Below are 27,791 nucleotides of genomic sequence, written 5' to 3'. Positions count from 1 at the left end.
TACTGATTCTATTGTACAGCAGCTACGGATATAAAAATAGTCAGAGCCTGGTTATAATGCAGCTCTGCATATGCCAGCTGGTTTAAGACACAGCGCAGCAAACACCTTGATTTATAGGAAAGAAAACACATTTCTGATGGGGTTTTCGACAGACTGTTGTTTCATTTCTTCGATTTCAGGGTCTTTAAAATGGAAAACAAAGCGATAAACAGTCGAGTGATTCTCCGGGATTTTCTCCTCAACCAGTGAGTATCTGTCAGCGGAAAAGAAATAATAAAAAGATGTAAGTCTAAATCTCTGGTGCTTGAAACAAAAACCAGCAAGCGGAAAACGGTGAAAGCAGGGATATAAGACTCCTGTCTTAAGGATAAATATAGCCCCTCTGGGTAGCAGGAAGGAAGAGACAATATCTTAAGACTAAAATCTTTAGTTTATATTTTATCTAACAAGGACAGTTCCACTGTGAGTAAAAGCTAATTTTTGGCCAAGTGGCAGAAAAGGCAACAATTACAAGTAGTTGCACAATTAAAATGCCTTTTAAATAATTAAAAACAACCATAAAGACCCAATCTCTGGTGCTGGTGCGAGCCACCAGCCCCGACGCCACCCTGCAAGGAGAAGAATGGATGTTTCTCTGACAACCCCCCCACTGTGCAGAAAGTGTAAAAGCAAGGAATCACATTAATTCATCAAATCCTTTATTGCTATGTGCTCCCCAGTACAACAAACAGCATCAGTAGTGTGCAATTCCATCTACACAAACAATACAAAGCAAAACAGAGCAGAAGCGAACGGTGTTTGAAAGCATGGATAAAACAACAGCGTCGATACAGTACATGGAGAATCCTATGCTAGAACATCTGTCTGCGGCTCAGGGATTGTCATTTATCACCTACAACTACACTATTATCAAGCTCTCTAGAACATTAGCAGCAACTTTTAAAGGCGAAATTAAAAAGGAACTGGGGAGGAAAATGTAAAACAAAAAAAATAAAAAGTCAAAAGGCATAAAACACTAGTTTTTTTATCAACTCTGATCAGTCAGTACATGCTGCTGTGATGAACAGTCACGATTCTTAACATCTACGAAACAGCTGAGAAAAAAAAACAGCCTTCCGACAAGTGACTCAAAACTGAGCATGTATATTTACAACTAAATGCAAAAAGTCATTTCTATTCTATCACATTTATTTATTTGAATGACAAAAGAAGGTGATTCGGTTTCCATGATGTACCTGCTGCAGTTTACTGCACTCACTGTAAAAAAGCAGAACCATTTGACTTTCAATAAATATTTATGCTCTCAATGCTATATACATGTCTTACTGTACATTGGCACACAGGAGTGAGTGTGAAAAGCTGAAAACTATTTGCTGAAAACACAAAACCGTGTCTTTGGCTATTGCAGTCAGATGCATGGTGGTAGTTAGGAAATCCTTTTCAGAAATAAATTAGCTTTCTCTCTGCAGAACTTCAGTTCGCCATAAAAATGCGATTATTAAAGAATCTAGGAGGAAAAAGGTTTCATACACAGTAGGATTCTGATGAAAGTCCAGCTTATTGTGCTTAGTTTGGCTTTTGTCCTGTAAAAAAATTAAACGTTCAACACACAACTTTATCCTACCTAGACATGAACGCAGACTTTTTGAATTGATTTCTAGACTTTTTTTCTTCAAGCTCTACAACAATAACTCAACTGGAATGTGTAAGTCTTTATTGTAAATCCATTATATTAGTTAATATATTTATTCGAGCTAAGTTGGTATCAAGTAAATTCTTTCTAATAGAGGTTGAACAGTTTTTTTTGTTCTGGTCCACATGTTTGTACTTTTAATTCCCGAAAACGCAGCAAAATAAAATCTATTTATTCAACAGCTGAAATATCCCGGATCCAATAACAGCTCGGCATTAATACTTGAACAGAAAAAAGTTGAGGAAAATAAAAGTGAAATTATTTCCTACATAAATTAAATGTTTATATAGGATTTAAAAAAAAAATAAAAGCACATTCTCCTCTGTAAAGCCCTTTGGTTCCTGAAGCACCAGTCCAATGCCCTTAATCAATTTTATCACAAAGTATTAGCAAATTAGAAAATCCTTCAAGCACCTTAAAATGTTTAAAAGAAAAACATTTGAAAACTCTAACAATAACTTAATTTTATACTCTATCGCGTATCTGACATTCATTTTAATGGAATATGTAGATGAGGTGAAACAGAAAAATAATGCTGGCACCACATTACAATGAACTTAACACTGTAACATAAATAGTATAAGATGCATACAAATTGGTCCCCAGATAAGCCAAGTTACAAAAAGCTGTTTCCAGTGGTGAAGATTAACTCACCTCAGCATGCTGGAGGCTGGAAACAGAGTGAAACTGATGGCATGACCTACTTTCTGATTAATCTTGTGAATAATGATCTGACCAATTTGGGCCACTAAAAAAAAAAAACAAAAGCAAGAAGAAAACAAGGCTGAGAACATAATTAAACATCTTTGATCCCAACACATTACAGATGCAACCGGACTTGATGTTCCAAAAAAAACAAAAAAAAATGCTTCATTTCATCACTTTTAGACCTACATCACATGAACTTCTTTAATATGCCTGCATACAAGGCAGCTCATGTATTGTCTCTCATATGAGCTGTTACATAATGTTTTGGAAATAATAGCTGGTTGTAGTCAGAAAGCAACACATCCAAAATTTATGTCTCTGCCAAGTTTTTAGCACTTCCTGTCAAAAAGAGAGGCTCGTTAAAACGGTCAAAAAAACAAACAAAAAGAGAGGTGCTTGGTGGATCATTTCACAGAACAAAACAATGTTTTGTCATTTTAAAAACAGGTGAAGCTAGTTTGTTAATTTAGTAAGAATATATATTCTGATAAGTGAATTAAAACCTCATTTAGGATATTTCAAATAGTCTTAAAGACTTGCGATCTGAACGCAAAGACTTGCGTTTTGTTCGAATCAGATGAGACATACAGTCACTGGCCAGTTGATTGGCTGCACCAGTTCAGTGACTCGAATTTCAAATCAGTCACCGAAAAGGCAGAAACTCAATTTATTAAGACATCTAGACAGAAGTTTAAACTGAAATGGGGATTTAAAGGATTTCGAACTTGGCATAGTTGTTGGTGTCTGACTGGATTGTCTAAGTATTTCAGAAACTGCAGAAATACTGCAGAAAATTCATGCACAGATTTTCAGGCACAGCCATCTTTTAGATTTACAGATAATGGCCAGAAAAAGAGAAAATACCCCATAAGTAGCAGCTATGTGGACAAAAAGGCCTGGTTGATGCCAGAAAAGAACGGGTAGAAGATAAGACGATAAGAAGGGAACGAAGCTCAAATAGGCACTTCTAGCCACAAAGGTACATGGAATATAATCTGACTCTTATCAGCTTAAAAACAGAAACAGGTTTAAAATCGCACAAGCTCACCAAAACTGGACAAATACAAACTAAAAAGCTATTTTCTAGAAGTAAGTCATGATTTGAGCTCAGACATTCAGATGATACTGGATTTGGTTTTGCCAACAGTTCAGTCTGCTGCTGGTTTAATGGTGTGAGGCGATATTGTCTATTATCTTGGACTCCATAGCACCTATTAAGTGTTGTTGCTTTAGCACCAAAAAACTCAATTTTATGCTGCATAAAACTGTAACTTAACAGCCTGTGGTTCCAAGCTTTGGGGTGTGGTGGATCAGGGACTTCATGTCAATGCAGCCAATAAATCTGCAGCAAGAGTCATGTGATCATGTCAATGTGGAGCTAAATCTCCCAGAAATATTCATGAGAATTTGGTGAAACTATGTTTGTTTTAGGAGGATTTTAAAATGTCTAAACAGAGTCCAAACAAGCACAAGCAGAGTGACCGATAGCCGGTGAGTATGATTCACTTCTTTAACGTTTCAAGTCTTACTGAGCAACAATGTTCATGATTCATGAAATAATGAAACTCTTCTGTGCAGAAATTTCATGTTTTTTTGCAGACGTATCTAGGAAGCTAATCTTTGTACCATGAAGCTTTTGAAAAATGAAATAATAGTGATATGTTGTATATTAGCTTTTGACAGTGGAACCAAAGTCAAATTTTTTTGATGTTTGCAATAACTTGGGGAATGCGGTTTATTCAGATGCTAGATTTAATTTTTGGACAGAGCTAGAGCTCTTTACGGTAAGCTAAGCTAACCATCTCTAGCTCTAGAATCGAGGGTGCCACTGTTTATAAAAACATAAACTTACAAAAAACATATTTGTAACAAGAAAATATTCAGAATGTATGTTCGTTCTGAATATTTTAACTTAATTTTCATTCCTTCTGATATTAACAGCACCAATATTGAACTTGCTAGCCACACTAAGCTAGGAAAAGGGAATATTTCAAAGTTTTCTTGATTTCTCAAGGTAATACTGATATTTTCAGGTGCGATATTTACAGAAAACTGTAGAAATACTGTCATAGAAATTAAAAGGCAGCACATCTCAAAAAAACAAAACAATGCTGGCTAACATTTAGCATTTTATGTTAGTTTTGATTATTTTTTATTATGTAAATTCTTCTCATTATTGACCAAGTCAAGTTTCTAAATATTTCAGTTTTTTTGGCAAGAGAAATGGCAGTTAAAGATTTTGTTAAAACTTCACATCTTTGTGAATTAAGGCATTCCAGAAAAAAAACAACTTAGTAAGCAAACAAGAAGAGCAGTGCCACCATGTCTAATATAAAAATTAACAGTTCAAAACATTTTCTTTTTTCTCGCCTCACAAATGCAGCTTGAAATTTTCCCTTTCAGAGATTTAATTAGCTCCGTCTGCTGCGGCTATTTTCTTCATCGTCTATTAAGCACCTAATGTAAACCTTTAAGCTCACACTGCTCAATTTCAAAACTCAAAAAATACATATATTTCCATTTAAGAGACTATTAAAACGAAAGAAAACAGACTGTATGGTAGGTTTTAAACTCATACGACAACAAAAAACAGAAAACAAATCTCTGTGTTAAAACAATTCAGACTAAAAACAGGAGATGAGATATAATTTCTAAATCTTTTGATATTTCATAATGTTTGTGATAAGTCGTTTTTAGTTGTTGGAGTCTTAAAATGTCTGTTGCAGGCAGCAGGCCACAGGTTTTATTAAGGATGAACGTTGCACAATGTGAACTTGGTTTTTCCTGTTAAGGGGCCCTCATATTATTTTTGACAGAAACTGAAAAATAAACCAATCAGAACAAAAATTTGGGAACTTTAACAAACATCTCACTGAAGTTTTGATTGTTTAAGATGACCAAAATCCAGAATTCAATACTGTGTTTTGAATAAAGCAGCAATTTCTTTGGAAAACTACATGTTGGACTCAGACTAACAAACTGACAGAGACCTCGTTCTCAGTTTCGTTTTGTAATTTGACTTGAACAAAATTCCCTTTGGATCGTGTGCGCCTTTATTTGAACTCTTTCAGCTCAAAGACTGAGGGAGCTGTCTGGGAATGTCAGCGTTGTATTTAAAGTCCATTTCAGGGGGCGATGATATCAATAAACACAAAGTGAACCAGCACTTTTCCTTTCACCTTCCGACTCTCTGTGGTGTATTTGGTGAGGCAGGAAAACCTACTGTCCATGAGGAGTCCTAAAGGGAACACGCTTCACTTTCATCTCTCAACTTTAGAGTATGACGTAGGCCACCGGCTCCCCATCAAACCACCTGACCTTTGACCTTCTGGCTCCTTGAGGAGCGATGGGGAGAGGTTTAAATCTCGTGGGACTCTCCTCGGTGCTTTGGAGATCTTTGGCTGGACTTTCTTTAGCGGCGCTGGGGTTGTGATGCGTTTTGCAGCGCTGCTTTTTCCAGAGCTCTGCTTGCCGCCGCCGGTGGCGTTGGCCATTAATGTCTCCAGCAGCTGGGACGCTGATCCGAAGCGGAGGTGTTCCTCCATCTCCGCCGCCTCCGAGAACAAAGACAAACTTCCAGTGCGCTTGCTGCACGACTCGCAGCACAGCTTGTTGTAGCCTGGAATAGAGCAGTATCTTGCCAACACCTCCATTTGGCAGAAGATGGATTTGTCTCCGCTGCACGGCTCATCTGAAAGTCAAACAAAAGAAGACAACGACGGCTCGGTATATATCACACTAACAGGAAATGCATCACAGAGCAAAGAGGTGCTGCTTTTGTTCAGAGAATCAGAGCGCTGATAGAGGTTATGCACGAAACATTAGCTGCACTTTCAGGAAAACGGAGCTCTGCTGCGACGGGAGGCGTGACTTGATTCCCCTTAGAAACGTACAAATGAACTCCAGGAAGGTTTTGCTCTGGCTCCGGTTCACGCTGTCACTCATTATTCATACACCAGAGTCACAGTGGTAGGCGTTTTTTATATTTGAGGAATAGAAATGTGCTGGTGTTCGAAACCACTTAGGAAGCATTAAAGCCACTCCAGAGCAACTATCAGAATAATAGAAAACCTCCTTCCTGTGCCACTAATGCATTAAAGCACTATACAGAAACTATTTGCAGTATTTGGAAAATATATAGTTGAACAGCAGAAATAGCTAAAAGCACAGTAAAGTCTGCAAGTAAATCAGCTAAACATAAATTATTAGTTTAAAGTAAGTTTTTATTCTCACTGACACAGTAAAGACCTAAAAGCTGGGTTATGTAACTTTTATAAAAAATGTTTTTACATATTTACTGTCAACAATCTGTGAAAAGGTCGATGTCCTCCATCTTTTACCTGAGCTACTATTACTATCTGAAGAAATGAACCGCTCTTGACCAAAACCAGCCGATCAGAGCCAGGAGGAGGGGCTTAGCGCTGTCAAACATCCCTGTGTACTCTCTGCTAAACGTAATAATGGTGGAGAAAAAACTTAATGTTACAGGAAAAGCATTTATCTGCCATTAATAGTGGCTATGGTAAGTAGCCTTAGCATTCATGGCACCCTATGTTAGCTGTGGCGTAACACGGGCATGATTGATAGCGCTAAGACCTGCTGACTGTTTCTCGTTAGCACTGGGAGGGGAGCTCAATCTATTCACAGATTTTCTGTCTCATACTAAACTGTCACAACCTGGAGATTGTTTTAACAAATATGGAAAAAACTTTTTGTTTTATAAAAGTTACATACTTCAGCTTTAAGGGAGGAAAAACAATACAAACTTACATGGCCCATCTGTAAAAACGAAATGGACCTCAGGATAAATGGTCAAAAATTAGCAAACTGAAGAAGTCACTGAATGGAATCTAACCTGTGACATGCTCACCATGGCATGGTCCCGGTCTGCACGGCCTCACCGACTCAGGTTTGTCCCCGTAGCACTGATCTCCGGCCTTGCAGGTCACCAGCCGCCGCTCCAGCCCCTCTCCGCACGTCACGGAGCACTGGACACGGAAAGAGCAGAAATTAGTGGAGGAAGGTCACACAGGCGCCAGTGAGCGTCTGGGTAATTGGCCAGGATAACAAGCTGACTTCCACGTCCACCTGGAAGCTAAATGCCTCACAACATTGTGTTTACCTCCAGCCCGCTTTGTTAGGACTGAACGGTGGAGTCTGCAGGGAACAGAATCAACCAGTTAGGACCAAAACATTTCATCTGCTGGGTAACTGGAAGCTGTGAGACTTTCCAACCAGATTTACTTTATGAGGCAACTTTCTATTGACTGAATTGATTTTTTGAACTTTTTGAAAGAGTTTCTTTAAGATGTAGGCAACTTTGGTTACTTCCATTGTGTAAGTGTACTGTTGAATTACTCAGAAGCAAAGATAAGTGACTTTATTATATAGAAAATACAGTAACACTTTAATTGAAGGGGTGTGCATAAGACTGACATAACAGCTGTCATAGTCATGAGGGAGTGACTGTTGTCATAAAGTGTCATTTGGTAAATAATGACACTTTTAATGCAAAGTTGATATTTGCAATTTACCAGTAAATTGTCACTATTTACCAAATAATGCAAAGTTGACACTTTTAAAGCTCTTTTAATGCAACAACAGTAACAAATATTCATTTAGACTCCTTCATGTTCATGACAGGTGTTATGTCAGTCTTATGCACAGCCCTTCAAATAAAGTGCTGCAGAAAAGACCAATATTTTGCCCATATTGATGCATCTAATGAACTGTTTAGTAAGATCAATTTGGCTTTCATAACGAATCTCAAGACAATAGAAATTTACCTCATGAACTGAATGACAGTTTTAAGAGGTACTTATCAAATAAAATGACACCATTAATAGAGTGTAAATCACATCACACAGGTTTTATTTTTATCAGTAGCTACATTCGGTTACAGCAGCAGCTGTTAAATTGCTGGATGTTCCTTTCAGGATGTTGCTGGCTGCCTGTTAAAATCGGATCTCCAGCTGGCCTGGATGGAAATATGAGCTCATGTTTGAAATCCGTTTCCTTTTGCCTGAATGCTGTCCATGAAAAAGATTTCAAGGTAAAAAATTTTAAATGTAAAAATTTACGGTGAGTGAGGACGATCCCTGGAGTAAAACAAAACACCTGATATTTAGTCTTTTTGCAACAATGGCATGAAAAACAAGAACTAAGTGTTTGAGGGCAAACGGTGCATGTACAGGAGGGAACTATCATGTGAAAAAATGAGGACACCCAGTGAAAGAATGTGTTTTCCAGACATATGGGACATTCTTCTAGCTGCTCTCCTCATGCGGTATCACGCCATCCTTTGACTCTTCCCCTGCTACAAGAATCATCTCCATGTCCTCGGATCTTCTCTGAGGTCTTCCTCTTTTTCATTTCCAACATCCTCTTTCCAGGGAATCAGCCATCTGTCCTCAGAACAGGATCAAACTATGTCTACTTTCCTCTGTCTTTATGTCCAAGCCGCCTGCCTGTAGCTGTTGCTCTGATCTGATCCTCTGAACTGTTACACTGAATCTATCAGCAGCTGCAAATGTGTGCAAATCTTTGTTTATATTTTGTTAATGTAAACCCCCCCCACAATTTCACAATTATGGTATTTCCAATGACATTGAAATCACACTTGAATAAGCTTGTTCACATAAGATATAAAAAATCATGGTGACAACGGATGTAAAGAGTTACATGAGATATATTCATAAAGTAGCCATGGCGCTATGCAGAGTTTGGGGAAATTGTGGTTGATGATTTTACAGAAGAGATTTGGATTCAACACGTTGAAATGACACACAACATTTTATAAACTGTGTGATGTGAGAGTTCTGGTGGAGCCAAAAACAAATCATCACCCTCCAACCCCTTCCTGTCTTCCTCTTTGTCGTCTCTGCCAGCGGTAACATCCTGTTGGTGATACTGTGACTCGTGTGATGTGAAAAAAGTGTTTCCATTGCAGTTTTGCAAAATATATCCATTTCAATACACCTTAAAAACCACCTCATCCTAGTGCAAAAACCTTTTATTGAGTTTTTTTTTAAATTGGTTTCCACTGAGTGAATCTATTTTCGTAATTTCAATTTGACCAATTTTAATGGAAACGCAAGTAGTGACTCCAACCATACACCTCACCACAACCTGACTCTCTTCATCCATGTCCTGGACTGAATGACTTACTTTTGCTTCCTTAAAGTGGCATCAAGAAGTTATCAGTCTGTTAAACTAATTCTGAAGTTGGTTGTTCAAGAAAAACATGCAAGTGTAAAAGTTGAATTAGGGGGCCGTGACCAGCAGCAGCTCATTTGGATTCAAAGCAGCTTAAAAAGAGGCAGAACTGACCAAACAGAAATCTCATTATCCAAGCAGGATTTTGAACAAGAAAATGTGACAAACATGTTTTGTGTCGACCATAAACTCATCCTAACCTGATCAAGTAAGCATAATAAAACCATTGCTGAACTACTTTACAAAACATTTAAGATATTTTACCAGTGATGTGAACTGAGACCAAGGACAGAACTTTATACAAGCCATAGTTTTTTCTGGTCAGAGAACTTTTGGAGTACCTGAGACCAGGCGCCCGTCCTCCACTGGGCCGGACACGGGGTTCTGTTACAGGGTCTCCGGCTCTCCGGCTTCTCCCCGCTGCAGTATTTGCTGTGGATGGAGCGGCTGGTGTCGTCATGGAGGAAATGTATGCAGCGAACCGTCCGGATCTGGAAACCCAGGGAGCCGCAGGTTTTGGTACAATGCTCCCAGTCTTCAGAGATCCACCTGCAGAATTTAAAACAAGGAGAACACTGAGGCTAGTTATGATGTAAAAACTAATTTCTAAACAGCTTTAAATAAATGTTGTCACCTACAAGTACACAAGTTGTCCTTTATTGGGTGTTTTCATATTTTTAAAAAATAAAGTTTACAGAAGAACAAGATGCAAACCATAAACTTCAGAACATAATGTTTATTTATTAACATTTCAACTAATGAGGCATGTTTAGAAGAGGTGGAAAGGTAGCAAATGAGCCACTCATCAGCATGCACAGAAAGCACAAATTCAAGGAAGAGTTACCTCCTGTAATGAGGTGCATTCAATTTACATGAATGAAATCAGAATTATGAGGTTTCCTGCTCACCTTGACTTTGAATTAATACTAATGATAGCTACAGCATGACTGATGTGTGCATAAAACATGATGAAAGTTCCAGGAACAAACAGTCTTTTTTGCACATATGACAGTAGTATTCATAGAAAACTTTATTATTATAGTATACTTTATTTATAGTATATTGTTAGTGTTGTAAATTACAATGCAAGTCAAATTTGTATCTTTCACTATTCGGATAAATAATTGGAGAAGATCAGAGGAGTGCACAGGCTCAAACAATAAACCCCCAAGGTTAGAAAACACGAGCCAAATCTTTTTACATATTGATCATGGTTCAAAGCGCTGTAAAAAACAAATAAATCAGCTCCACTTCAAGAAGAAATCAAAAAACAAAAAGGCTTAAGTTCACCAAAAGGCAATGCAAGCATGATTATTGATGCTACCCTGAGCTAATGAGACTAAAAAAGGCTTTTTGGTCAGCAGGAAACTGTTTTCCGTCAAGTTTGGAACATACCAGGGTCGAATGATCATTTCTGCATGGCAAAGAAAATTATTCAGGATTTATGGAAATGTGTATAATAATAAAAATGGGCAACTTCTGAACTCAGACAGAAGTTCTCCATTAAAATGATTTCCATTACCATTTTCTCTTATAAAAACACTTGAGTGGTTAAAGGGAACATATTTAAATGAGAGAAAATGACCTTGTCAGAAAAGCTTAAACCCATATCCAATTGGGAAAATGCTAAATAACTTAAAGATCACTGAAGCAGAAAGCAGCCAGGAGGCTAAAGGAGCTGCAGAAGCTTCAGATACCTGCACAAAGTTTGCAAAGAAGGAGTTCAAAGAAGTAAAGACGTGGTTTGGTTAAATAGATATATACCCCGAGGTCAGCTGTCTTTCTTGTTTTGTTTATTGCAGAATAGAACGTCTTTTATGCCTTTAAAGCGGAGATATGCTAGGTTGATCGCCATTTTAATTCCAGCTGGTAATAATCCAAAAAACACCAGAAGGCTTGAAGGCTTTACTGAGGTATTTCATCACAGAAAAATATGTATTTATTCCCTGGGAGATGTGGCTCTGTTCAAAACAAAACAAAACAAAGCCCAGCGGCTATTTATGGTAGTTCCTTTCCAAATAAGCTGCTTCGCTGCTGATACACCCGACACATCCCTTTAATCATGACAGCGTGCGGAGGAAGGCAGTCATCTCTTTGTTCGACTCCACGCTCTGCAGCTGTTCGCTGCCACAGCTGCAGCTAACACTGACTCACACTTCTGCCCCCAAATCATCTGCTCTGCAAGGGGAAGTTAGCTTCCTCACTTAGCTTATTCAGTTAGCTTTCTCACTTAGCTTTCTCAGTTAGCTTACTCACTTAGCTTTGTCAGTTAGCTTTCTCACTTAAATTCCTCACTTAGCTTACTCGGTTAACTTACTCACTTAGCTTAGTTAGCTTAATCAGTGCACTTACTTACTTGACTTATTCAGTTTGCATCCTCAATTACCTTACTCTCTTAGCTTACATAGTTAGCTTCCTCAGTCAGTTTACTCAGTCAGTTAGTTACTCTGTTAGCTACCTCAGTTAGTTTACTCTGTTAGCTTCCTCACCTAGCTTCCCTAGTTAGCTGCCTCAGTTAGCTTTCTCAGTTAACTTACTCACTTTGCTTCCCTACTTAGCTTACTGAGTTAGCTTCCTCAGTTGGTTTACTCACTTAGCTTAGTTAGCTTAATCAGTTTGTTTACTCACTTGGCTTATTAAGTTAGCTTACTCTCTTAGTTTATTCACTTAGCTTACTCACCGCTAATACTCCCTTCAGAGAAAACATTCCTTTACTGGAGCAAGTTTGTTCGCTCAGGCAAACAAGAACAAATGCTTCTATGTTCTAGGTAGATGTCCCTATTTTTATGAGTATTTATGAGCTTCATATCTGTTTGCTGCTTCCAGCAAAGTTCAGCCTGATGCTCCATCCATCGCTTGCAATCAAATGACAAAGGAAAGATGAATGACTCGACATTCTATGTTCATAAAAGAATAAATTACCAACAAGGGAGCAAACAAGCTCAAACTGTCAGGAAACTGGTATTTCTGAAGCACTTTGCTCTCGTTTTTGCCAAAGAAACAACTTCAAGGAGAGAGTGTCACAAACTACGTTAAAATGTTCACCTAAAGCAAGATCAGCAGACTCTGAAATACAATCTAATTAACCTGTCGCTTTCTATTTTTATGCCACTTTATTCAAAGCTATTCCTGAAAGTGAAAATCTGAAATGTCAAAATTAATAATAACTCAGCAGGAGAGCTGGTGGGAGGACAAATTAACGCTCGACTACAGAAAAAAGATAAATTAAAGAGACGGCATAGTTAAAATGTTTCCCTCCAGCCGAGTTCAAACAGTTCAGGAACTGTTCGTTTGTTCAACCAGGAGAATCCTCTTTTTTCAAAAATGTCAAATATTCCTGTTATTGGGACAGACTGGCGACCCATCCAGAGTGACCCGTCCAGGGCGACCCGTCCAGAGTGACCCGTCCAGGGCGACCCGTCCAGAGTGACCCGTCCAGGGCGACCCGTCCAGGGTGACCCGTCCAGGGCGACCCGTCCAGGGCGACCCGTCCAGGGCGACCAGCCTCTCGCCCGGAACCGTAGCCGGAGATCGGCACCAGAACCTCCCGACCCCAGTAGAAAATGGATGGATGGATTCCTATTATACGGATTTGGTAACTAACTGATAACTAATGATTAACCTTTCAAATATGAACAAAGCTTATATTACCAAGTATTTTTAGTTTAGATTCTAGTGCAAACATCTTAATACACTTGAAAAAGACAAAACCAAGTTTTCAGCAAGATATAGGAGCTTGTTTATAGATTCTTAGTATTAGCCACATAAATGCTTTTCGAATTTGTATTTTTGTTTATAAGATTTGTTGTGGAAGTGAAGAGGACCCACTACTTTAAATCAAGCAAGTTTCACTCTTTCTTAATTCACCAAAGTTCAGAGCTTCATCTTCCTAAATATCAAACCAGTTTTCTTTCCAGTGCAAAGAGTTAAACATTATTTAAAACCGTACTTAATTAAAGGATTGTCACTTTTTCATTGTTGCATATTTTATTTAAATTTCCATTAATATTTTGTAAATGTGTTTTTATAAGTTCGTATTTCTTACATTTCTGATCGACTGATGAAGGATTGTCTTCTTGGATTACATTACATTTTGTTCTGTAATATTTGGGTTTAGGATTTATATAAACTCTGAGTTTTTGCTTCTTTTTGCAGCGTTATTATTACAAACACAGCTTGTTATTAATAAATAATTCCTTAATGTTAACAAAAAGCACCAATTCCACTGAAAGATTATTTCACTTATAACAAGACATTTTTTCCATCTGTGAAATAATAAAATCAAGGTTGTATGTAGCCTACATACTGTGATAATAAAGTATCCTTCCACAGAAGCACAAACAGCTTAAAATTAACATTTTTAAATTATTGTCTGAAATAAAATAACTTCTTCTACACTGTCCTCCTGAATAATGAAATCTAGAAAACGGACATTTTCATATGCATGTTTATGAGAACTTTATAGAAAACATTTGAAGTTCAAAAAGATGATCACATAAAAGCACTAGAGTGTGATTAATTTGGTTATTTTAATTTTTTATTGACTGACTGCATTGTTTGATCACCAGGATCAAATGTGTGTAATTGACTTTAGTTCAATTAAATTAACTTTCTTTTGTAAAGTCATACAGCATGTGTTGTGATTTCAATTAACTAAACTTTAAATATACATTAATTTCTAAAAGAGACTCACATTAATTCACATTAATACATTTTCCACTAATGAACAAAACACTGAAACATGTTCAAAAGCAGAAAAAAAGTTTTTTTTTATGACGTTTAATTAAAGGAACTGAGTGAAGATGAGAAAGTTCTGCGGTAATAAACGGTAATCAGAGGAAGTTGTACATGTACGATCTCTGGGTTTGCGTCAGAACGCAGCAAGCTGCCATCTTCTTCCTTTTCTGTACAGAGTTCTGAGAAAACGTTTTCAAATCCCCTTAATTTCTTTCTACTCTGCTTCAAGGGAGCAAAACAGCGAATGAGTTTTCTTTTAAAAAATAGAAAATAACTCCACTGGCTTTCTAAGTTTCTCTTTGGCTGCTTTCTACTTCATGTTCAGTCCAGTTCTGCTGACTGCTCATGATACCATATTGCAAATGAGGAGAAATTGACAAGTAGATGACACACCTACAGCAGATGAGCATAGATATTTACTGTAATAGATATTTGATTATAGAGTTGATCATCCTCTTCTGTTATCTGGTTTTCACCTGACAGCTCTTTGGAAACGACCTTTTTGCTGCTGAATCTTTTTTTTTCTTTCGGTCTGCTAAACCTTGATAGCATTTAATTGTTTTCCAAAAAGTGTGTCCTTGTGACAATCTGCTAGTCACAAAGTGACTAAATAAGCAATTTAAAATTCATTAGGTTGTCATTTAGGTGACCACTGTTGCCACTACCTTGGACTTTAGACTCATTTTATGCCTGAATGACTCACAGGACAAAGTTAGTAGCTTATAAAAAATTGAAAGGAAATTAAATTATTACCGTCTACTAGCACTACGCCACCAAACTGCCTGCTGAACACAACAAATTCTGGTAAATATTCTCCTTTATTTAAAGATAAATGTAGTTGATCATTGGAAAAGACACAGCATTGTGTTAAAATCACAAAGTTTAACAGGATCTTCTTCATATGGAGTCAGGTGGGGGACATAGCATGGCTAATTCAATAAAAAGATAAATCTGTTTCTCTTTTTGAGCCCAGTATCAGGCACGCTGCTGCTGCTGCTGCTGGTGAGTCAGATCAGGCTCCAGTGTTGTAAAGAAAAGCCAGGTTCGTCTAATATCCTCCCCTGGGTCCTTAACGCTGGTTTTCTCCAGGCTGATGCATGCTGGGATTTTATTTTTGACCCCAGTGTTATCCTTACTTTGGAGCCAGTGGGTCATAATTTTCCCCCTGTCGACGTTCAACGCTCCACTTTCCGCATGATGGTGGAAACATTTACAGTGACGGCGCTGATTGGATCTGAACATGAATTTGTTGTTCATAGTTAATAAATGTTAAAAAAAACCTGTAGATTGAAGAGGTTCGGTGTGCTGCTGTCACCATTACTCCCTGCCGCCCCCCCCTCCCACACATATCATAACCTCGCAGTCACACATACATATCCCCCACCCCCACACAGCCATATTGTTCTGCACTTTGCACTGTCACATCATCTGTACTTTGCCATAATTGGACCTGCTGCTACTTCTTTGGTGTGGTTGAGTGCCTTTAGTTAATTTAGTTGTATATATTGTTATTATTATTATTGTGTCTTTGTTTATTTTTATTGTATATATGTGACTTTTTGCACGGGAGCTGCAACAGAAATTTCGTTGAATCCTGTTCAATGACAATAAATGCTATCTATCTATCTATCTATCTATCTATCTATCTATCTATCTATCTATCTATCTATCTATCTATCTATCTATCTATCTATCTATCTGTACTTAAAGTTCAGTTAAAGCTGCACGATGTACATTTTATGTAAAAAATCTGTTTTGTAAAATATTTGATCAAATGTGGTGACAGTCTGTTATCTGTTAAAGCTTCAATTTTCTCCACCTCCTTTCTGAGCCATCTGAAGAAATGCACAGTTCCCAACCAAAAACAACCAATCAGAGTCAGGAGGTGGGCCTTAGAGCTGTCAATCACCCTCATCTATGCGCTGCTAAATGTACTAATGGGGTAAAAAGAACTGATTGTTACAGGAAAACTAATTATCTGCCAATTATAACCAACGGTGGCTATGCTAACTAGCATTGGGCTCTGCTGGGGAGAAGCTGTGGCTTATAGAGCAAAGGGGAAAGGACCAAGCAGCGCGTACACAGGTGTGATTGAATGCAATCTTATTAAAAACTTCCCACATAAACTTTATAATAATTGTTGTATGATTTATTCAGGTGTTGGCTATACCTGCTTATATTTAATTTGTTGAAGACAGTCAAACCAAGAGACTAATTTAATACAATCAGGAAACATGTTATAACATGGAAACTTGTGCAGAAAATGAAGTATTATAAATAAGTTGAATAATTCAGCCTCACAGATGGGGATGATAATTAAACTCCTTTCATGTTTCTCTGTGCATTACATTAAAAATAACTATTAAATACTTAAGTATATAGAAGTATTGGGGCTGTAATAATCAGTAAATACAAATCAATGTGTTATTTGTTGCATATCTCAGTTTAAACAACAACTCATGTTCTACATTCTTATGCTTTTGCAATAAGTTTTTGTTTTAATAATGTATGCCGTCCCACGGCTAAACTGTAAAGTTATGGATTTAATAAGATTTTTCTTCCAACTTAAAAATAAAAGTTTGTTTAAAGAAAGTTGTTGAAAGTTTTTTTCCTATATTGCAGGTCTGGAGCTGAACGGAGCAGCCGGTGGCTAACATTAGCGCACTGTGAGCGCTCTCAAACGTTACGTTGCATTTTCTCACAGCATTGAAGTTCATGATAACCTAAAGCAGCCGCCTCACGCTGCGGCCCCATTCGGATGAGTGAGGCTGGCAACAGTTTTCAGGGATGGCTGCCAACAAGCCTCCTTCCTGCAGACGCACTCGCAGCGTTTCTGTCAGCAGCAGCTCTCTGCTCTGCCTCACAGTAAACCACTCAGGCAAACAGCTCATCTCCTCAGAATCGCCTCCAGATGCTGCTTCTACCTGCTATTTTTCACACAGCTGGTTTTCCTCTGATTGATCTTTTCCAATATGACTCACACTGACGTAAAGCAGAGCTGAACTGTTAAGAAATCCTCCTGAATTTGGTCAATTAAAAAATTTCTCTCTTTTTTTTGATTAAAGAGATTTGACCTCAATAGTTTCATCATTAACTTTCTTTTATTCATGTCTTTCTTCCAACAATCTTCTCCAAAGAGGAAATTATTCCTGAACGTGATTAGAACGTGAATGTGATCATTAATTTTATTAATTTTTTTATAATTCCATTATAAATGACAGGCATCAGGATTCACCATAAGGTAAAATTAATACTTTGGTGACCTTTTAGATAAACTTACATTGATTAATTATCACAACACTCGTAGAATATTATATTCAATCTATTCATTTTAACATTTGTGTGGAAAAAAAATCTGACTTTTTTTTTTTTTTTAACTGAGTTTAGTTTAAAACAAGCCTGAAAAATAAGCAAGAAATAATTAAAAAAAACTGTATCTTGTGGTGACTGTGGCATTCATCTTAGTAAAACATGCATTAGGTTTAATTTATTTAAGCAGAAAAAAGTAATTAGTCTCATTTTTTGTCCAAAAATATAACCTATCTTTTATACTTTTTTTGTCTTATTTGTCCTAAGATGGTTTTTCACACTGCAAAAACTTTAAATCTTACCAAGTATTTTTGCTCAGGTTTGCTTCATACACTTGAAATAAGTAAAAACTAACTTACAAATAACTTTTTCAGCAAGACATAGGAGCTTATTTTAAGAAAATAATTTCTTAATATTTATGGAAAAATACTTGGCAGATTATTTTGTTTATAACATTTCTAACATTTTTCCAATAAGTGAAATAATCTGCCAGTAGAACTATAACTTTTTCATCATTAATATTAAGGAATTATTGACTTAAACAAGCTTCTACAGTTTATCTTGCTGAAAAATTACTTGTAAGTAAGTTTTGTCTTTTTTTAAGTGTAGTAAGATATTTGCTCTAGAAACTAGAACAAAAATACTTGGTAAAATACTTAAAAGGTCTTAAACTGTAATAGATTTTATTTTGTAACGTTTGAGGAGAGAGAGGCAGAAAATTCTCCAGATGAATTAATAATTTAGATTATTAAACTGTTTATGTTAGAATGTTAAACAGCACTTATGTTCTGAGGCACAAAATGTGTCAACTTAAACGTTGACACATTTTAAGTCTGAAGAAATGAATCTTCATTTGTTTCTTCAGTTTGGAAAGTCATGTTAAGGTTATTGTGGTACAAAAATGTGTCTTTTGTTTTCCTTGTTCATCTGTGTGATTTTATACTTTTATCATGTTCGAAATAAATAACATTTCTGTAGAACAAAATGTTGAAATGCTGTATGCTGTTTGAGTTGCTCCTCAATGAAGGCAGAAGTCCAGGGAACAGATTTTAAACGTGTTACACAGTTGGGTGAACTCTGGACTGACTTTCTATAAACTCAAAAGTGAAGCTTCTGTAAAGAAAATATAATTTTTCACCAAAAGTAAGTAGGTAGGAGCCTCCTGTTGGTTAATTACTTCAGCTGGCCACATGTTATTTAACGCCAACTGATGTAATGAGTAGCTTCTCATTCCCTAAATAAACATGTGGAGAGACATTTTGGTCGTGGAAAAGCTGTTGGTCGGTTTAAGAATCAAGCAGAGAAAATATCCAAGGAGATGCAGAAAGTACAAAAATTGGGTTGAACAGTTCTTACGCTTATCTGTAAAAGAAATTTTGAGAGGCATCACTCTCAAAATGATGAGAAGAAAAACTGGAAGGAAAGTGTGAAAACATCTTTTAGGCCCAAATGTGGATGGAAAACATGAATGTTTCCTGAATGACTCAGACCGTAAACATTCGGTTAGGCCTGTCACGATACCTCATTTTGCTAGATGATAAATTATGCCAGTAATTATTGCGATCAACGATAATATTGTTCTTTTGAGACCATTTTCAAGGAATATATTGATGGTAGCATAATCATGCAAGGTTACCCTCTCAAAGACCAATAAGCAAACAACCAAAAACAATAAATAAACAGGAAATACAAACCACACAAAACCATAAATAAAGTGGATTAAACAACTTCCTGTTCTGTTTTGTTAATTTGTAGTTGAGCTTAGTGATTTGTTGATGTAGTTTGCACTTCAGGGCCACCGTAGATTCAATCAGTAGTCAGATTTTTCCATAATCAATACAGGATTTTGGTGAAAAGTAATGCAACACAGGATGGAATCAGCTCTTGTGACAGAAGCTTATGGAAACACAGCGAATAGACGCCATAATCAGAGCTAAAGCTTTTTATGTGAGACCTTTTTCTTGTTGGCCTTGTCCTGGCGGTGTATGCTGCTTTTATGGCTGAAAATCACAGGTTTTTATTTTTGAAAGTTCAGCAGTGTTCCACTCACTCTCACAATCAGCAACACTCCTGCAGGCATTAGGTGTCAGAGGAGGAGCGGGTTTAACGGAAAAAACAGCAACACAGGCAAAATGCTCAGAGCAGATAAACCCAGGGAAGATTAAAGGTTTGGTGATAAAGACTCACCATCCAACGGAGAGCTGTAGGGTTAGGGTTAGGGATACCCTTAGAACTATAGCCAAGCACCATCTCATGCTGTCGTCAGGACAAATAATGAAATATCCTGTTTGGTTGCGTGATGGATTCTCAGATTACATTTTTAAAGATCAAGTCTTCAAACATCAGATGATAATGGAGGGTAGTGAGAGTGTTTCAGTTTAGCTTTATGCTAACAGGGCCGTTTCTAGCTTTATGGGGGCCCAGAGCAAGATGCTGTTTTTGGGCCCCAAGTTTATCAAACTACAAGCAAGAGATTCCCAACCCTTTTGATGGTACGAAACACTTAAAGGATTTCCTTTAAATCAAAGCTAAAATCTGTGTACTCTTTATAATAATATATTTTAGTCTGTAGTACAGTTTTATTACCCTTCATTATGTCACTGCAACTTTATGTTTTCATCATGTAAAGCACTTTGAATTACAGTTACTTCAGTTAATCTGTTTGCAGAAAAAACCCCCAAAGCATTTCAAATAAAGACTTCTGAGTGAAAACTGCATCAAACCTCGGCTCTGAGGAAGTTTGTAAAAAGTCTGAAGTTCAGCAGCAACTTGGGATTTTATCAAACAGCAACGATCTCATGAAAAACACGATTAATCTTCCCTTCAGAAACCCGTAGAATCCATAGTTTCTCTTTCAGCTCTGCTTAAAACCAGGGAGTATTGATCTGACATAACGCTCTGGTGCTTCCTAATAGGTTTCAACAGCACTAGCAGACAGTCACTCCTCCTTACATGCATCAGAGGCAAGTTAGATGTCTGTATTTATTCATTCTGGTAGAGGATACTGGTACAGCTACAAAGCTCCAGTTCAAACTCTTGCAAAAGCAGAAGGAAAATGAAAGGATTTACAGTCTGTCTACAACATCTTCGTTCAGCGTGAAATCATTCTCTCAGACTTCTGGGTTATTGAGAAAAAGTTCAAAACATTAGCGAGTAAATAAGCCTCTCTGTATATGTAAGCATGCTAAACTGTCCCAAATGATGCATTAGACTTAAACAGAAATGGAAGCAGCAATTTCGCCGCTTTCATTAGCTTGTAAATTACCTCCATTGTCTTATCAACGTATCGTCAGGGCAGACGGCCATGTCTGCCTAACAAACACCGGTAATTTGGACGCGCATTTCTGAAGCAAACATCTGCATACATTATGCAAATGAAACCCGGTGAAAACTGAGGAGGTTTTAGAGCTAAGGCGCCGTCACTTCTGCTTTGGCACACACTGATCCTGACTGGCAGCCAAAGGAAACCAACCTTTACAAACAAACATGGAAAATTATTATTTTAATCAAGACTTTAGCAATTTATGAAATTTTTTCAAATAATCAAGCCTTTTTACGTGACTTTGTTTTACCTGGCAAAACATATGCTACTGTTGATATTATAATTAGAGTGTAACTCTACAAGTATTCATATCTACATGAATACTATCACATTCATCATGAGCGTCTGTACTCCTCTACAGAATGAATCAATCACAGGAATCATCAGAACATCAATTTCACCACTAAGAGCAATTTAACTCAATTTTATTCAATCTAACTGCTAATTAAAAAGTTAATCATAAAGCATTAACTAAAGCATTCATCTTAAACATTAGCTGTGCTCATGCTAACGTGCTATACCAACAGCAAAAGATAACGCTAGTTTTATTGTTGTTGAGTCTTGCTAACTCCTTTGATGAATTTTCCGGAGTGACCATGATCAGAAACGACATCAGTAGATTGTTTCATTGTTTCCCAAAGGTCTTAAAGCAATGCATTCTGGGTGAAAAATAAATGCTGCATCGCATCACAGGTGGCGAACCGGCAGATGAGTTTATTAGCAGCCCTGGTTGTTTGTTCATATAAGTGAAGTATTATTCTGTAAACCTCAAATGTTTTGTTGAGGTTGTCATTTGTTCTATAAAGATTCTTGGAAGAAAAGGAGACAACGAAGAGACGAAATGCATCTGGTGTGTTAGCATTCTCCCCCAGCTTCATAGTAAGAGCATGAACACAAACGTCCAACTACTTCAAGAATTCTTAACAATTTATAACCAAAACTTAAAAATATACATTAAACAAAACAGCCAAGTAAATTAGAGCTTTACAATTTTTCTGGATAGATTAATTTAGGAGAAGCTAAGTGTGATAAACAAAAAGTTAGATCAGCTATTAGCGCATTAGCAGCAAATTTGCTAATATTTTTCTAAATGAGTTTTTCTTGTAAGCAGCGCTGTGCAGTAAGAGATGCAGGAAACAAACTCTATGCGTCATGCAGAAAACTCTGGTCTGCATTTTCTCTTTCTCTGACCTCTCATTACGAAGACTTTAAATTATTAAAAGGGTCTCTAAAAGGAAATATTAGAGTTTTGAAAGTTTGCAAAACTTTGGTGGCAGTAACTGAGCCATGCCAAGTTCTGCTTTTATAATGAGAAAAATGTCATTCGGTTTGTTACATCACATTTTTTACGTCTGTTGTGAGCTATGTAGTTCAAAGTGCAAAGACAGTTTTTGAATGTTCAATGAATTTAGAAGTAAACAAAGTAATGAATGCTGAACCTAAAGCTGACTTTCAGCACCATGAGTAGCAACGGGAGTTTATTTCCTGTTTCTGCGTAGAAAACAAAAAAGTTTTACGTTTCTTTTTCACTCTTGTGGAACACCTGCATTAAATCTTCACTTTTTTATACTGTTTTTTAGCATCACTTTCTCTTAACAATTTCATTTTTGTATTTTGAGAAATAATGAGTCCAATGTAAACCAAACGTTGTACAGATTTAAAAAACAGAGCTGACTTTAACAGGATAAGTTTTTCATTTCAACTTCTCTCTAAATCTCAGAAAAAAAAGAGAATTACATTTAGGTAAATAACATTTGTATCTTATTCAGCGCTTTGTGACAGAAAGCTGTACTCACTGAGGCTGAGTGCAGTCCTGAAGGTTACACATTCGGCGGATCGGCTTCGGCTTCTTGTTCACCTCACAGTATCCGCGGTGGACCATCTTTGTGTCTCCCTTCTTCCTACAGCCGTACTTGGTGTACTGAAACCCTGGGAAAGAGGAGACTCTTTAATTACGGACTGCTTGGCAGTGCGTAAAAAGGAAGCAATTGATTCGAAGACATTTATTAAATGGTTTAAACGGCAGCAATAATCAGCCTCAGAGCCCCAGAAGCAGGATCGTGTTGTCAGGCATAAATATCTCCACCTCAGCAGGGAAATCTTAGATTTTTATGTATCCAGGCCCCAAGGCTTAAAGCTGCAGTATGTAACTTTTATAAAAATATATATATATGTATATTTTACATATTGTTAAACTGTCACCATGTTGTGACAGTTTGTTATGATACAGATAATATGTGAAAAGATCGATCTCTTCCCCCTCCTTACTGAGCTGCTACTGCAGCTACTGATCCAATTAATAAACAAGCTGAATTATTTTTGGTTCATACTGCAGAGCATCAGATACTGAGCAGACAGTGGAGACGATGAAAAGATCCTTAACCACAGCAGGCAGAGCGGCTGCACTCAAAAACCAACAGATGGGTCCCATCAAGTGATTAAAACGACTGGAGAGCAAAAAATTATTCAAATGAGGCGTCAGATGATTTGTAACAACCTACTGACTGACTGACTGACTGACTGTCCGTAAATCAGGAAAGAGAAAACAAATCGTAAGGAAAAGTCTTTAGAACAGGGGAGTCCAAACTTCATGTCATGTGGGCCAAAATCGATAAGTTAACAGAACGTGCAGGGCAAAAATATGTCAAAAAAATAAATAAATAAAAAGATTAAAATAAAACCAAGCTTTATTGTGGATTATGTACTTTATTCTCGTATTTTTATGACTTTATACTCAAAATACGAGTTTATTATAACATTAAAAATTTATTCTCCTAATATTACGACTTTGTTTTTATAAAATATGACTTATTTCTTGTAGTTTTATTACCATATTTGCAACATTATGTGCTTATTATCATAATGCCACTTCATTCTCGTAATATTATGACTATTCTCATACCACTATATTTGTAATATTATGACTTTATTCTTGTGAATTTCAGGACTTTATGTTTAAAATATTTTTTGTTTATTATCATGCTACAACTTTATTTTGTAATATTATGACTTTGTTCTTGTAAATTTAGGACTTTATAGTCATAATTTAATATTTTTATTTCCTCCTAGTATGGCACTAATACTCCATCATACTTATTCAACTCGTTTAAAGTGTGAGAATTAAACTGGGATCATATTTATAAACTGCTGCTTGGCGGAGTGGGACTTAAAGTGGAAAATGTTAATGTGTGTCAGCAGTCACGTCCCTCTGAGACCTTTGAAGGATAATGTGATGATTTACCTCCAGAGCAGGGCTTTGAGCACGGCGACCAGCTCTTCAGAGCCCACTCGTACGCTTCCTCCTGGATCACGTTGTTGTTGTTGACCGGCACCGAGTCCTCGTGGATGATGTACTTGTACATTAACGTGGATCGTGTCTCATTGTCCTTCGGTATAATCTACAAACCAGGAAGAGAGCAAAAACAAAAGCCGGCGCGTCACAGCCTGATCCATACGGCAAATCTGCAGTGAGAGACTGGAGCTGTTCAAATAAACTGTGGATGATTTCAATAGGAGGGGAAAATAAAGCCAGGATGGCTCTTTGTGCAACCATGCTAAGGTAATTGGCTCGTGATGAGACGGGTAATTGGAGGAGAGTGAATGGTTAGACAAAGCACTGCGACACCAGAAGGTGAAGTGATACTCCCTCTTTACTTGTCTACTTCTGTGTTGTCTTTAATAAAAACACAAGCTATTATCTTCCTGCTGAAATACATCAGAGCAACTCTGAATAATAACATAGTCACGACTCAATGACTCATGAAAAATGGTTCATAGAAACCTTTTCACTTTGTCTCAGAATAATCTTCAGATTAAATTACACTGCTAAAACTGGAGTTAAACACCTGTCAAACTGAAGGCCCGGGGGCCACATCCGGCCCGTCATAACTTTTTATAGGGCCCTCTAGACTCAGACGCCTCCAGGTTTTTGTTGTGTTTCGCACTAATGTATATTTGTGAGATTATTCAAAATTCTCCACAACAATTAACACAAACGTTGGGCTTAAATGACTGCTAACTCCCACCTGCAGGCTGCAGTATTTCTTACTTTTTACTGCACTTGATGTCAAGTTACAGTCGGTTATCAATATGAGGAGTAACAAAAAGTCACATTTAACAAAAAGTCATATATAAGCGCAAATACTGCAAATTTTTTCAAATAATCAAATCCTCAAAATCTTTGATTTTTATAGCAAAATCACAAAAACAATCATGAAATCCTGGATGTTCAATATTGTTTAATTTAAGAAGTACTTAGCGAATGCAGAGTCATCTATTTATCCATATTTGATCAGTTTTTATCTGTGCATTCTGGCACAACCAACCTTTCAGAACATTTATGATCTTGATGTTGCCCAGAATGAAAATGATTTTGACTTTCCTGGGTTAGAAGATCAGAACATAAATGAAAATCACAGACAGAAGGATCATAATCCTGACCATGATTATGATCAGGTCAGGATCAAGCAAGCAGAATCGTTGGAGTCCAACTGGGAACAGGCTCCACTTGGTGCTGAGAATGTGGGCACAGCTTTTGCTTTGGGCTTAGAACGACAGGATAGCACTTAAAAGATTAACATAACGTCATCTCTGTGTGTCAACCTTGTAAAATGTCACAGAAGACGACTATATGTGATCTTATTGGTTAAAAACAATGACTGTTTAAAGTGTAAACAGAAGTGGTGATATCTACATGTTAAAGGTGACCAATTATTGGTCCTTGATCAGGTTAGAATCTGTCTATGGTCAATACAAAACATATTTGTTAAATTCTTTACACAAAATCATTAGAGGATGAGACTTTAGTTTGCTCAGTTTTGCCTATTTCAAGCTGTTTTAGGGCCTCTGTCACTTTAAATCCAAGTAAGCTGCTGCTGGCCACGCCTCCCAAACTCAACTCAACGCGAAAATGGTTGCAAATGGATGAATAATTATACAACTGTACATCTTTGAAATGCAGAAGTGGAGCCTCCTGCACAACCAACAAGGAAGCAGCAAGTGGTTTCTAAATGGAAAGTCCACAACAAAACCAGCTGACCAAACGTGCTGGAGCTCAGCTTGGGTTGCTAGGTGACAGGGTGGAGCTTCACTGGGGTTGTTAGGTAACAGTGCAATACCTGTCCAATGACCAAACAATCAAGATGTTTTTGTAACGGCTCATTTTCCAGACACCAAAAAACTTCTGGGTGGTTTTTTAAGTGCTTGGACTGTTTTTATAAGCAGTTAGACTCCAATGTAAGAACAAAAGGTAAATATATCCTAATAGATCCACTTTAATGTGTTGAAAACACTTGAAAATTACATTTTTAAAACGCCTGCACTGCTAAAACATTAAATATTGTCAAGTAATCTTGGTCTAGTTTCCAGCTCAAATACTGAATCTTAGTAAACTTGAAATAGGACACAAGTAACTTTTCAGTAAGATGTAGGAGCTTGTTTTAAGTCAATAATTCCTCAATAGATTAAAACGTTCTAGTTCCGTTGGCAGATTATTTCACGTATAACATGATATTTTTCTAATGTTATAAGTAAAATAATCCACCAATGGAACTAGAACTTTTTAATCAATATTGAGGAATTATTTACTTAAAACAAGCTCCTGTATCTTACTGAAAAGTTACTTGTATGTTAGTTTTGTCTAATTTTAAGTGTACTACGATATTTGCACTAGAAACTAGACCAAAAATACTTGGTAGGATTTTGTGATTTTGCAGTGTAAATCTGACTTTGGGTAAGTAAGGAGAAGTTTTGTTGACGTTTTAGTGGCATGGATCTGTTTCTGAAGCCTGTGCCCTGCAGCGCCTCACCAGAACCACCACGGGGTCGTGCAGAGGTCCGTCGGTGTGCAGCGTCTCCACGTCTCCCTCCAGGATGTAGTGCCACTCCACTCCCAGGTCAATGAAGCTCCTGGACTTCAGCTCGTCTCCCTTCCCGTTGAGGATGTAGTGTCCTGTTGCCTGGTTCTTGATTGCTGCAATCAGTCATTCGGTGGGAGAAATCATCAGACTGGAGAAACCTCCGCTACCAGCCCGACCTCTGCTCTGATTTATTATAAATCTGCCTGAACATTTAAGTCTGAATTAATCACACACAATAACACTGATTGCACTTAAATGCATAAGCATAAGGTTATGATAGGGCTTAGATTATTAAAATATCAACATTAATCAGAAATATTTAATAGGCACTGAGCTTTAGACACTTTTTTCTCTGGTGCACAAACTAACTTTCTAACAGTGAAAAAAAAAACCTTCTAAATTTTACTAAGAAAAAATTATAAAACGGATAATGACATACAAATGTTGATGTTGTTGGAGCTGGCACTTTAATTTTTAAGCACTTGCCAAAATTCACAGTTGTGGGCAGATTTCTACAGAGACCAAAATGTGTTTTGAGTTATTTTTAAAACCAGTTGTGAAATATAAAGAAGTTTATTGTGACAAAACTTCATTCTCACTGTAGTCACTGAATGCATGCAAATATCTTTGTACACTTAGAATAAGAAAACTGACTTACAAGTACATTTTATTAAAAGATATAGCACCTTGTTTTAAGTCAATAATTCTTTAATATTAATAAAAATAAAAGTTCCACTGGTGGATTTTTTCACTTAAGACATTTTCCCCATTTTATAAGCAACAAAAACTGCCAGTAGAACTAGAATTTTATCAATATTAAGGAATAATTGACTTAAAGAAAACTTCTATATTTTTCTGAAAATGTTCTTGTAAATTAGTTGGTAAGATTTTGTGATTTTGCAGAGATAAAAAATAAGATTTTGGTCATTTTATCTCTTTCGAAATGTCT

The 27,791-nt window shown here is 37.0% G+C and overlaps 1 protein-coding gene across 2 annotated transcripts in view; it reads right to left on the bottom strand.

Annotated features, from left to right (window-relative positions):
- Positions 1 to 681: 681 nt before the first annotated feature.
- LOC102217056 (A disintegrin and metalloproteinase with thrombospondin motifs 3-like) overlaps positions 682 to 27,791 on the bottom strand; it is a 191,407-nt gene continuing 164,297 nt past the window's right edge. The window contains exons 17-22 of one of the 2 annotated variants that reach the window (XM_023343569.1): positions 26,792 to 26,955; positions 24,226 to 24,382; positions 22,781 to 22,913; positions 9,958 to 10,165; positions 7,257 to 7,389; positions 682 to 6,092 (exon numbers count right to left, since the gene is read on the bottom strand). In XM_023343569.1, coding sequence (XP_023199337.1) covers positions 5,662 to 6,092; positions 7,257 to 7,389; positions 9,958 to 10,165; positions 22,781 to 22,913; positions 24,226 to 24,382; positions 26,792 to 26,955 — 1,226 coding nt within the window. In that variant the 3' untranslated portion in view covers positions 682 to 5,661. The remainder of the gene's footprint in view (positions 6,093 to 7,256; positions 7,390 to 9,957; positions 10,166 to 22,780; positions 22,914 to 24,225; positions 24,383 to 26,791; positions 26,956 to 27,791) is intronic. The other variant, XM_023343570.1, reaches the window with a different exon arrangement.

Source organism: Xiphophorus maculatus, chromosome 12, assembly GCF_002775205.1.
Source record: "Xiphophorus maculatus strain JP 163 A chromosome 12, X_maculatus-5.0-male, whole genome shotgun sequence".
NCBI classification, from domain to species: domain Eukaryota; kingdom Metazoa; phylum Chordata; class Actinopteri; order Cyprinodontiformes; family Poeciliidae; genus Xiphophorus; species Xiphophorus maculatus.
The sequence above is the reverse complement of the archived record's forward strand: the minus strand, read 5'-3'. Positions and strand labels throughout refer to the sequence as shown.